Source organism: Gasterosteus aculeatus, chromosome 18 (assembly GCF_964276395.1).
Source record: "Gasterosteus aculeatus chromosome 18, fGasAcu3.hap1.1, whole genome shotgun sequence".
Classification (NCBI taxonomy): domain Eukaryota; kingdom Metazoa; phylum Chordata; class Actinopteri; order Perciformes; family Gasterosteidae; genus Gasterosteus; species Gasterosteus aculeatus.
Window position 1 is genome coordinate 15,942,430 of NC_135706.1, and position 11,841 is coordinate 15,954,270.

The 11,841-nt window shown below is 47.1% G+C and overlaps 1 protein-coding gene across 29 annotated transcripts; it reads right to left on the reverse strand.

Annotated features, from left to right (window-relative positions):
* Nucleotides 1–1,086: 1,086 nt before the first annotated feature.
* On the reverse strand, nt 1,087–10,696 carry LOC120808364 (triadin). 29 transcript variants are annotated; one of them, XM_078093710.1, is made up of 10 exons: nt 10,458–10,627; nt 9,713–10,050; nt 8,637–8,742; nt 7,843–7,974; nt 6,466–6,664; nt 5,260–5,301; nt 2,774–2,803; nt 2,609–2,656; nt 2,122–2,286; nt 1,087–1,325 (listed from the first exon to the last, which is right to left on the reverse strand). In XM_078093710.1, the coding sequence occupies exons 5-10, from the start codon at nt 6,650–6,652 to the stop codon at nt 1,303–1,305; spliced, it is 495 nt and encodes a 164-aa protein (XP_077949836.1). In that variant the 5' UTR covers nt 6,653–6,664; nt 7,843–7,974; nt 8,637–8,742; nt 9,713–10,050; nt 10,458–10,627; the 3' UTR covers nt 1,087–1,302. The 29 variants fall into 29 exon arrangements, with proteins under 29 accessions (XP_077949836.1, XP_077949840.1, XP_077949842.1 ...); XM_078093714.1 differs by lacking the exon at nt 2,774–2,803 and having other exon boundaries at nt 10,458–10,630; XM_078093716.1 differs by lacking the exon at nt 7,843–7,974 and having other exon boundaries at nt 2,152–2,286.
* Between the last annotated feature and the right edge of the window lie 1,145 nt (nt 10,697–11,841).

The window sequence follows — 11,841 nt, forward strand, 5'->3', positions numbered from 1 at the left end:
AAGTCACAGAAGAAAGCACCGGAGGAAGAGGTGAGTATATCTTCTCCTCCCACCGGGAGCCACGCACAAAGCAACGCACAAAGCAACGCAACTACCAGGGTCCCGCTATGGAGGAGTGTGTGTGACACCACGTAACTGCTTCGCCCATCAACTCTCTGTGGAATAAATGTTGTGAAAAGGTTTCCAAGGTGAAAATGAAGCTGTGAAGAGCTTCCTGGAGATTGATGGTTTCCGGCTGGCTGGTTTGTTCACTCTGCACCACAAATGTTTCTTTGTGAACGCGTGAAACCGACAGATTGTCTGCGAGATGGAATTTGCATGAAAGACCTGCTAGATTATGTGTCATACCTGGTGAAGAGTCGTTTCTTTCTGGATGTGTGTGTGTGTGTGCGCGTGTTTGTGTGTGTGTGTGTGTGTGTGTGTGCTGTTTAATGTACCTACCGTAGCCTGAGGGGCCGGGTTGCCAGGTTGTGTAAATAAATTAAAGCAACAAATTATGTTTAAAAGCTTCTCCCTGGGGCCAGGAAATACTAAGATCCATTATTCCTTGCTTTTACTGCCAGGAATCTAAAGGCAGGCGTGTGTGTGTGTGTGTGTGTGTGTGTGTGTGTGTGTGTGTGTGTGTGTCAGTATTTTTTCTCAATTATTCAAAGATTAGCCGCTCTCATCATATCACATTATCTCGTTGAGGAAATTGAATACCATTTATATTTTGATACCAGTAATGAAACCACAACATCGAGTGCCTATAACCTCGTTTATCCGCAGTCACAAAGCGAGCGATTCTTCTGTGAAGAACATTTAAAGGCGGCAGAATTCTTGTCCTCAAATCTTCCTTTTTGCCGGTTACATTTTGACCAATAGGTCATAGGTAGTTATAGTTAGTCAAGAAGAATATAAAAAGCATTTACATTTCTTTTTTATTATCATGATTGTCCTACAACGTCTTTATTTTAATCCATTTGTTTAACTTTCCACCTGAGGACCTTTAGCTGTTTGTCGAACGTTATATGAAGTCAATTAGAGAAACTTTGTAATGTGTCTATTGTCACAGTTTTAAAATCTGAGTACTTTTTAAAGAGCAAATGCAGAAAAGAATGTGCAGTTTTATTAAGATCCGGTGATAAAATGATGCTTTTTTTATTACACTATTTCATGTTTAATTGTTTTCAGTTAACAGACAGTCAGAAAGAAACAGCACACTTCCATCCTCCTCCTTCTGTTTCTTTGCATCCTCTCCTCCGCTTCAGCCAGACCTCCTCTTCCTCGTCGCCCTTCTTCCTCCCGTCTCGCTCCTCCTGCTCAGAGCTCCTCGGAGTGGAAAGCTGGAGGCCAGAAGAGAAGACGAGGTGTTCTGATCAATCCCACTTACTGCAGCCATGAATATTAAACGCCAAACTGACATTACCATGCAAATGAATATGAAGCCTCCTGCGTCACTTCATAATTATTTTTATTTGTCTTCCTCCTGTTGTTTTTGGCCTTGAACCTCCTCCTTGCAAAATGAACTGCTTCTTAAGTTTATAATACAACAACTCACAACGGCTAAAATGTAGAAATATATCGATTTAGGCTCCAAGAAGATCGATACAGAGAGGAGATCAGTTCTTCTCTCCCTCAACCGTTTTTATTTAAATGTTGAAATTAGGACTATCTGTGAAAGGCCTGTTTGTTATTTGTCTCATTGGTGAAGAGGAGCACGCTGGGATCTATTTCAAGCACACAATCAAGTCTTAATGTCTGCGTTTGGCGGCGGTTCCAGTTCCTGCTGTGACAGAAGTACTGGTAAGTGTCACGTTTTCACTACAGTTAATTGGCGGTGTTTAAAATGGGCCGTTGGTTCTGATGATTGAATAAAGGAGATGATGGTAAGTTTATTTTATGCCTGATTTATATCCGCAATTTAAAAGTGAAAAGGGCATCATATCGGTTTCATCTCTGTTAGTCAGCGAGTGATAACATTCTGCACAGCGTGGATTATCACACTTTTCATTACGTTCCCATGCTGATTAATAGAATACTGAAGTGTTTCATTCATGACTCAGTGTGAATGACTAAGATATGTCACGGCGTTGGTTATCTTGGTCAGTGGAGCCAGCATGAGGTGATTTGCTTTCTTACATGTGAGGGGTTCAGTTAGCTGCTGAATACCTTCCTCGTCCTCATCATCAGGAGCCACCATGCTGGCTGCAAAGGTCCACATCATCTCCAACCAATCGGCGCTCTCCTGAGACGCGACTTCAACCGGCGGCTCGGCAGGGCTTGATTTCATTGGACGAAAACCAGCTAGATAGAATAAAGAGAATGCAATTAAAAAAACAAAAAGATTAACATTAGGATTTCATGAAATAATCAAGATATTTTTTGATGAGTAAAATTAAACTTGAGCAAAAACATCAGCGGTGGTGACCTACAAAACACCATCTGAAAAACTAGCACATTGAAATCCCTTCACAGCAGATAAACAGAAGATCGAGTGCAGTATTTAATCGCGTGTGTACTTGATGAAATGCCTGAAAGGTTCAGACGCGGCGTTTCGCTTCTCAATGTGGAAACTATTTAACTTTAGCCCCGAGGAGTGTGACGTGCACGGCGGCTCTCTGCTTGCCTCTGGCCTTCAAACCTCTCTGGGCGACGGCGGAGGGGGGAGGGAGACCTGGGGGAGGGAGGGAGGGACACGGCGTTAACAGAGACAACGCGGCGGGTTTCACGGGGAGGACAATGGGGCTCTTCTCATTTCTCAGTTTGTGCATCCTCGGTTTCCTTCCCTCACCTCCTGTCCTCGCGCCGTAGTCCCTCTCTCCTAAGATGCGAGCGGAGGAGGTAAGGAAGACACACAAGGAGAGAGGAGTCCAGGCATTAATTGCAGAGCGATGCACCGTTGTGCGGTTACGGTGCAGCTGTGTTTGTATATTATGTTACATGTAGATCTCCGTCTGATGAGCAGAGCAGCATTAACGATAACATATAGTTGCTTTTGATTCGGTTAACAACATTTGCATATTCCAGATGTGCGTCAGGCCTCTGTTAGACGTCTGGAGAGGAAAGGCTCTCTCTTCCTGTTGCGTTCTAGTAACTCAGACATCCTTCAAGCCACCGATACCCGGGTCAAAGTTATGAGGACTGAGGAAACGAGGAGGCACAGAGAGAGAGAGAGAGAGAGAGAAAGAGCAGCAGACGAATCGGGACGATCAATGAAATCAATCAATAGCCGTCACAGATCTAGATTTACGTTTTTGTTGCTTCAAACGTTATGGAATTAAAAAAAAAAACAAGACAAAGTCACACACAACACATGCATCTTACTGCTAAGGTCTAACTATTAATTCTGTGAGGACTTTGACCACATGCTGAGAACACAGCAGGTTCCTGCCAGTATTTCCACCGTCGACCGGCCAGACGTACAGAATATAATATTCCTTCTCTCAGGTGGAAGAAGCTTTGAGCCTGTTTGTCTAATGGAAACAGCTGATTAATGCACTGACATTTCTCTGATTGGCAGCCCCCCCCCCCCCGGGTCCCCCCCCCCCCCGCTGGCTACATCTCTCCTCCTCCCCTCTTCTCCTGTGCTCCTTTTCTCTAACTCGCTCCATGTCTCTGTCGTTCACTCTTCATTCACTTTCACAGTCTCGTCTTCCGCCTTTGTTTTGTGTGTTTTGGCCACCGCATCAAAACGATGTGACATTTTGGATGAATGGAAATAAGTTTGCATACATCAAGAAGTTTCCTCGTGTCTCTCTGATTAAACTGCTGCAGCTTTGTCTCTTTGTCTCTTCCTCTGTGGTGTCTCCTCTTCCCACATTTCTATACCTGTATAATTTCCTGGTGCTATTTCGTGTATTATTCCTCACACACACACACACACACACACACACAGACACACACATCCGAGACTCCATTGCTGCTCTTTCGCGACAGGGAGAATTGCATTTCTTCGTTATTGTCCGAGAATGTCTCCGCGTTTCATTTACACCCGCTGGCCTTTATTGAAATGTCATGATGGGAGAAAAGCTTTGTGATTAAAAATGCAGCCCAGCATTTTGTCACTGTCGACTGGATTTCTGGGCACGGGGACACTTTTCAGATGCCTCCGTAGATAGGAAATGAATATGAAATCCCACTTTCTGTGCGTCAGTATTCTTAAAGCCAACAACATTACATTTAACATAAATTTCAATGCTGGCTGGAAAACAAACCGGCAACGTGCACAGAAAATGTAACTTAAAATCCCAACGAGCCCTAAGTCATCATTAGATCGAGTGACGGAAAAATAAAAATGATGATTTCACAAGCCGATGACGGACTGTGTTGATCGTCCACCTTCAAAACAGGAGCTACTTTGAGACTCGATTCCCACAATTTAGTTTCCTGAGAGTCAAAGACACAAAGCTCCTGTTGGACTGAACGAGCTTGTAAACTCGCGGAGGGACATGGAGTCAACAAGACGGCAGCTGGTGGAAAACACCCGTTTGAACCAATGGACACATTGGAAATACTGGACAGGAATCACCTGCGTCTTCGTGGTCTCGCTTGTGCTGCAGGCAGCGCGAGAGTAGAAGCAGGCAGCACGGGAGTAGAAGCAGGCAGCGCGGGAGTAGAAGCAGGCAGCGCGGGAGTAGAAGCAGGCAGCGCGGGAGTAGAAGCAGGCAGCGCGGGAGTAGAAGCAGGCAGCACGGGAGTAGAAGCAGGCAGCGCGGGAGTAGAAGCAGGCAGCGCGGGAGTAGAAGCAGGCAGCGCGGGAGTAGAAGCAGGCAGCGCGGGAGTAGAAGCAGGCAGCGCGGGAGTAGAAGCAGGCAGCGCGGGAGTAGAAGCAGGCAGCACGGGAGTAGAAGCAGGCAGCGCGGGAGTAGAAGCAGGCAGCGCGGGAGTAGAAGCAGGCAGCGCGGGAGTAGAAGCAGGCAGCGCGGGAGTAGAAGCAGGCAGCGCGGGAGTAGAAGCAGGCAGCGCGGGAGTAGAAGCAGGCAGCGCGGGAGTAGAAGCAGGCAGCGCGGGAGTAGAAGCAGGCAGCGCGGGAGTAGAAGCAGGCAGCGCGGGAGTAGAAGCAGGCAGCACGGGAGTAGAAGCAGGCAGCGCGGGAGTAGAAGCAGGCAGCACGGGAGTAGAAGCAGGCAGCGCGGGAGTAGAAGCAGGCAGCACGGGAGTAGAAGCAGGCAGCGCGGGAGTAGAAGCAGGCAGCACGGGAGTAGAAGCAGGCAGCGCGGGAGTAGAAGCAGGCAGCGCGCTCACACTGTTAGTGGTTTGCTGGTGTCGTCTTTTTACCAGAGGATAAACACACGGGGTCGTCACAGTGTGAGGTGTACTCTTTGGATGGGGTGGCAGGTGATTGACGGCATGAGGATGGAGAAGAGGTGAAGAGGAGGGTCGGGGGTCAGAGGGGGAGGGCAGAGGAGTTAATGGAATGTGGGAGGCGGGACTATCCTCACGCCGGACGGTCCGCGGACACGGTGGAGTGATGAGGAGCAGATAGAACGGTCTTTATCCCGGTGCATTTTCCTCTTATTTTGGTTGTGAGATTGCAGAAAGTTTGACCTCTGTGGGTCTGTTAAGGTCACTGCATGCTAATGCTTTGTCCCGAGGGAATTCTTTACTTTACAAGTTCTGAATAATTTAAGTCAACATAATTCTCTTTATCTCCAAAAGACTTTGGTGCATTTAAACCAAAATGAATGTTTATCTAGTATTGGAAACAGAATCTCCATACAGGATATGTTAAATACTTCTCCCCAACCCAACATGACTTTTTAAGTATGAATTAAGAAAAAACATGACATGTAATTTAGCTTCTTTAAAATGGATTTTACTGGACAGTCATCTTGCTAAGCTAAACTAAGCTAAGCTAAGCTAGCTGACTGTCGGCCTCGCAGACGGATGACAATAATAATAACAAGAGTGTAATCACATCGCAGAGAACTAAACGTGATCACCGGGATTATCAAGTCCCGAGCTGAAACTTTTGCAGTGCGGCCGACGCGTGAATGGAAGAAACAGGAAGTGTCCTTTCAATCCGTCCTAGCATCCTACTTCCTCGAGAAGGAGCGGACGGGCCTCGGTGTGCACGCAGCTGAATTACTGCCGTGTGTCTTATGTCAGAGGCCAACGTGAGTGTGAGGATCTGCACTCCTCAGAAACCACAAACATTCTCACGGCAGCTGCAGAGCGACGCCGCTTTAAGCAGCAGAGAAGCAGCAGAGAAGTGCCGACTCGCCGCGCTGGGGTTGAAAACGATGACCTTCCCGAGAGCACGTCCACTTTTGAAGTCTGCTTCAAAAGTGTCTGAAAGGTTGGTTGGAAAATGCAGATGAAACTATGAACGTGGAAATTATTCGTGATAAATGGGGATAAATGAGTTGGAGGACAGTGTGATTAAACGCACATTATAATCACATTACGATGGAATTATAATCACAGATGAAATGCGAAACGGGTGCTTTTGCTTGTGATGAAGCGTCACGTTGCAAATGTTACCTGTCAGGGTTTTGGGGTCGAGCAGATCGAAGAGAACGATGGCGACTCCCGACCACGTGATGACCAGAGCCACGACCAGCAGCCAGGCCATCGGGGAGGTGAAGGTCAAAATGACGTCGTCCAAAAACGTCTTCTGATTGGTCCGAGCCGGAGGCTCCGCCCCTCCGCCGCTGTCCTTACTGCTCATTGCTGAAGAGGGCTGCGGACAGAAGGACAGAGAGAGAGAGAGAGAGAGAGAGGGAGAGAGAGAGAGAGAGAGATGTTGACAAAGCAATGAGAAGCTCTGATAAATATAACCACACACACACACACACACAAACACACACACACACACACACACACACACACACACACACCCTTTTTAAGCCACCATGTGACCTTTTTTCTTTTGCTGACTCGGCACGTTTTGATGTCGCTGAACTCGCCATTAACATTTCAGTATAAACATCAATGGGAATTAGAGGGCAATGCAATTAGCACCTGATTCACAACACAGGCTTATAAATAGATCGTCTGCTTTGGTGGTAGATTTATGTTCAAAGAGGACACATTAAAAGACTATTATACTACTATAAAAACACATGTTGCTCGATTTAAAGACAACTACAGAAGCCTCTGGAGGAATGTGGGGGAGGAAAGTCGACTGAGTGTAACTAGAATTGGTGCCGGATTGGACATTATTAGTTATTGTTATATTGTTATTTCTGTCAGTTGATCCAAACAGATGTTTATTATTTGTGTGGCGACGGGAGGACGAGAAGGACTGAGGTGTTGATGAGATCAAATTCCATCACGCTTCTTAAAAGAAATCTGATGTAGCGGACAAATTGTTTCTCGTACGAAACTTGCGTCGGCCATGTTTGTGTTCATTAAGCGCCGCCATGCCGCGAACGCCTGAGATGATTTATTTTGCCCTCAGTGTCGTTCTGCAGCTCACGCCGCTCAGCCGCAAATATGAAGTGAAAGCTGCGCCGCTGCGGAGATTCGAATTAAAATAGGGGCAGAAATATGCCCGTTCTCAACGTTAATGACGAGTCCCGCCCGCCACGCCGCTCCGGGCCGAGCCGCTTAACGTTGGCAGAGTTTTGGCGGTCGGGACTCTTAATGGCTCTCGTGGCCACCGTTAGTTAACGGACGCGAGGGTGTGTGACGGCGTCGCGTTCGCACCTCGTTATGCGGGACGCCGGCAGCTCGAGTCTCCAGACTATTAGACTACGACTCGCTCGTTAGGACTCCGAGTCCCGCACGTTCTGTGTGTAAGTCACTTCATATTTCACTTAAATGTGAACGATACATTGAGTTTATTGTGTGAAAAACTTCTTTGCTGCGACATTAGTCCTGATTTACACGTCGTGATCACTTCAGTCGTCGTGGAACCTTTGGGAGAAGGAGAGTGACGGAACGCAGCGAGGGTCGAAAACATTCATTCCTCTCAATCTTCGAAAGGAATCCTGAATTTTACATCCCCTGCAATGCGATTCCCGTTCTTTCATCCCCCGGAGGCCGTACCTGTAACCAAAGCAGGTTGGGATTCAATTAGTTTTTTTTAGATCTCTGCGTGTGTGCGCACACTTTTATCCCATAGTGCAAATGTCTCCAGTGTACAACATCATCCAGGGTGGTTGAAAGACGTGACGTGATTTGATTCAGGAGCTGCTCGACTGACCTTTCTGTCGCTGCATTCAGAAAACAAACTAAAAAATCAATATAACATAATTTGTGCAGGTGCGCGCGTGTGTTGTGATTCAAGAAAGCCAACCATTGATCGGGAGAACAACAAACGTGTGTGTGTGCGTGTGTGCGTGTGTGATTTCAGCAGTACGACTGAGAGGGTCGGTGTGTGAGCGATACAGAAGCTGACCATTGATCGGGAGAACAACAAACGTGTGTGTGTGTGTGTGTGCGTGTGTGCGTGTGTGATTTCAGCAGTACGACTGAGAGGGTCGGTGTGTGAGCGATACAGAAGCTGACCATTGATCCGCTGATGTCCGACACATTGATCCAGTGAGAAAAAGCTGCTCGGCGCGATCGCCCACTTCCCCGCTATTCCCCACAGCCTCTGATCGCACAACCCTTCTCTCAAATCGCTCATGCAAGACATGCAAAGGTTTCTGCTTGCAGAACGTATACGTGTGTGTGTGTGTGTGTGTGTGTGTCCACCTGTTGCCCACCTGTTGTCACCGCGCTGAGCTGATCTTTAGCCAACTGCTGCTGCCGCCTCCTCCACAGCACAGGACTTCACACAATCAGAGCAATGTGGGTGTTGGTGACTAACTGCTGTTTGGGGGCAAAGGATGCGACAAACACGCACGTCACCGCTTATGAAGTCATCGTGTTGAGTGTCAATGGTAGAGAGTAACTAAATATTGCACTTTATTATTTAGCAGCTAGAGCTTCACACTGTGGGAACTGGAACATCGTCCGCTCAAAGAATGCAGGACGATGTCATGTTTGGAATGTATATATATATACATATATATGGTTATATATATATATATATATGTACATATCACATAAATCATCTCATAACCATTTAGATTTATCTTACAACCTGTTGACCACTGGACTAAAAACTGTGTTAAAACAGTCACAGCCGAATAAAATGTTCCTTTTCAGGCTTCAGGAGCTTTTACGTAATGCAGTATTTTGCAGTATTAATTGGTAGTTTTAAGAATAGAAATATTTCTTTCTCAGAATGTATTTGTAAAGCAATAGATAAAAAGACCTTGGCATGTCTTACGTTCCTCTGGGTTATACCTGTGCGATGCACTGACAGAGAAACAGTGAATTGATCATTAAAGACTGTTTTCATTTGCAGTTGCAGCCAACATGGTTAAAAACCTTTTCAACCGTTCATTTCATCCGGTTTCGTTTCTTTTTTGTGTATATTTTTCACATGTCAGTCATTTATTTAAAGTAAACTTACGTTTGATTTTAGTCTTGATGAAAGAAATGTGATTTTAAAGTAAAACACAACGTGAAGACGCCTCAATGTGACTCACATCGCAGCTCCCAGATTACAACAGTCATTTGGTTTACTTGATCATAACGTCACAATTCCCTCAGCACCATCAATGTTAAAGTTCTCCAACTTTTAAAGTTCGTGAGTATGCTCTCAGTAGCAGCTACAACTTTTAATAAATATTGAAATAACAGAGAATAATTGCAGACCTCCAGCATCCAGCACCGCCACCATCACATCATTATTGTAAAGTTCAGCCAGAGCCACATGGGCTTTTTACGGTACCTTGGGCTTTGAGTTTGCCGGATGTTCAGTGATAACCTTCGGTCCCTTCAAAGGCCCTGGGAAACGCACCGTCACCATGGAAACGCGCATGCAACTCCCTCGTTAAGTCCTCGGCGGCCCCAGCTGACATGCGATGGAGGCGACGCACAAAGCGCACACAGCGAATGTGGTTAAGCCGGATCGCAAGCCGCTTCCAAAAATACACAGAACCTCCCCCACCGGAGAAAGTGGGAGGAAACCAGTAAACAGATCAACAGATCTTTGGAGTCTTGTTGTTGTTGTTAATGTCAAAGTTGCTCTTGGTGATGTTGTCCAGGATAATTCTCAGGTGGACGTTTCTGACGGAGAGAGAAAGAGACGTGAAGACAGAGACGGGAGAAGTGGGTTGACCTACTGGGAGTCACCCTCCCCCCTCCGAGGGAGTCAGAAATAGAGAGAGATGGGGGGGGGGGGGGCAGGAGGTACAGGAGCAAAAGATCACGGGGTGGAGAGGAGAAGAAGAATGAAGTGACGAGAGTCTCTTGGTAAAACCGAGCTCATTAATCACGTTATAACGATGCAGGCTGATAACAGCAGATGTTGCATCTGTGATTCTCCCCTGAGAGGCTCACAACACCATCTCCGACCCCACCGACTGACCCCCCACCCCCGCGTATACAGGCACCGTCGTGGATTTTATTTCATTTATTAAGGCATGACAATGTCAATATTAAACCATAGGAACCAGAGACCCAGATGTCCTCACTTTGTGTCCCGCGTCTTCACGCTTCTTCTCCTCGCACCTCCTTCAGTGGACACGTCTTCACGCTTTAGTGTCCGCCGCTGAGGAGGGAATCGGCGAATTAATCACTAGTTGAGCCCCGTGCGAGTTCTGAAGTCCTGTCAGAACCTGTTTTGGAGGCCCGGTTTAAGCGCAGTGGGAAGGGGAAACCGGACCCCCGGTCTTGCCCTGCAGAGGCTATAATTAGAGACGCAGACAGCAGCTGGTGGAAGGGGCTGCAGTATATTTAGGGCGCGGAGAAGAGGGCCGAGGGCTGGAGGACACAAGCACACACAAACCCACGCACGCAAAAACAGCATTATTTACATCTTCTTTTGACTTTGCTAAAAAAAAACTGCCCCTTATCTGCAAATCTGAACCGAATCCTCATTGGATTTTCTCCATTAGTCTCAAAATCCAACTTAAAAAAATCCTTTTTTCGTTTTTAGCGTGATGCTGACATCAAGATGACGTCGTCAGAACTCTGAATGTTAACGAAAGTCAAAGTTTTTCAAAAGTGTAAATTAACGAGATTTTTTAACAAGATTTTCCGTGTGACTGATGTGAGAAGACGGCGAAGGGGGAGAGAAGGTTGGTTTGTGGCTGTCAGGGTGGGAGATGTTGCACCTCTGTTGCTGTTGTCGTCTCGTGACGTTCGTTAACACAATCAAACTTCCCCATTTGATTGTGTCTATGCAGCCAAATCGTTACCAGCTTGCAGAAACTTCTTTTTTCAAGTGTAGAAATCAGAACGTTTGGCTGCGATTTCTGTTAAATGAATGATTCTGCGTCGGCCTTCATGTTTCCCTTTGCGGGCTGAAGGCGCCCGAGGCTCCGGCTACCCGAGGACGGCGAGGACATCGGGTCTGTGATTAACAACGGAGGTGTAGAACAACAGAGTCACACTCCCCCCCCATGAATCTCTGTCTCTCGCCAAGACCCTCTGCTTCTTCATCGCTGACCCCCCCCCCCCTCCTCCTCCTCCCCCCTCGTGCCTCACCCGCCATGCCTCTCTAACTTTCTGTCCTCCTTCCGCTCTCACCTCTTTCTCCCTCTTAACCTTCTGTACTTCCTGCCTCTCCCTCCCCCCTCTCCCCCCCCTCCCCTCCCCTACCTCTCGCTGTCCTGCGCCATCTTTGTTTCTCTCCCTCCCCAAACACACTCGATTCTTCTTATTAAATTAGTAATAATGTCACCACTCTCCCTCCCAGGAGGCCGGTGTTATTGACTTCATTATGCAAATGTGAACCAGCCCACAGCGATACTACTGATGGGATAAGACACACACACACACACACACACGCACACACACACACACACACACACACACACACACACACACACACACGCGCGCTGTTTGTAGTCTGGG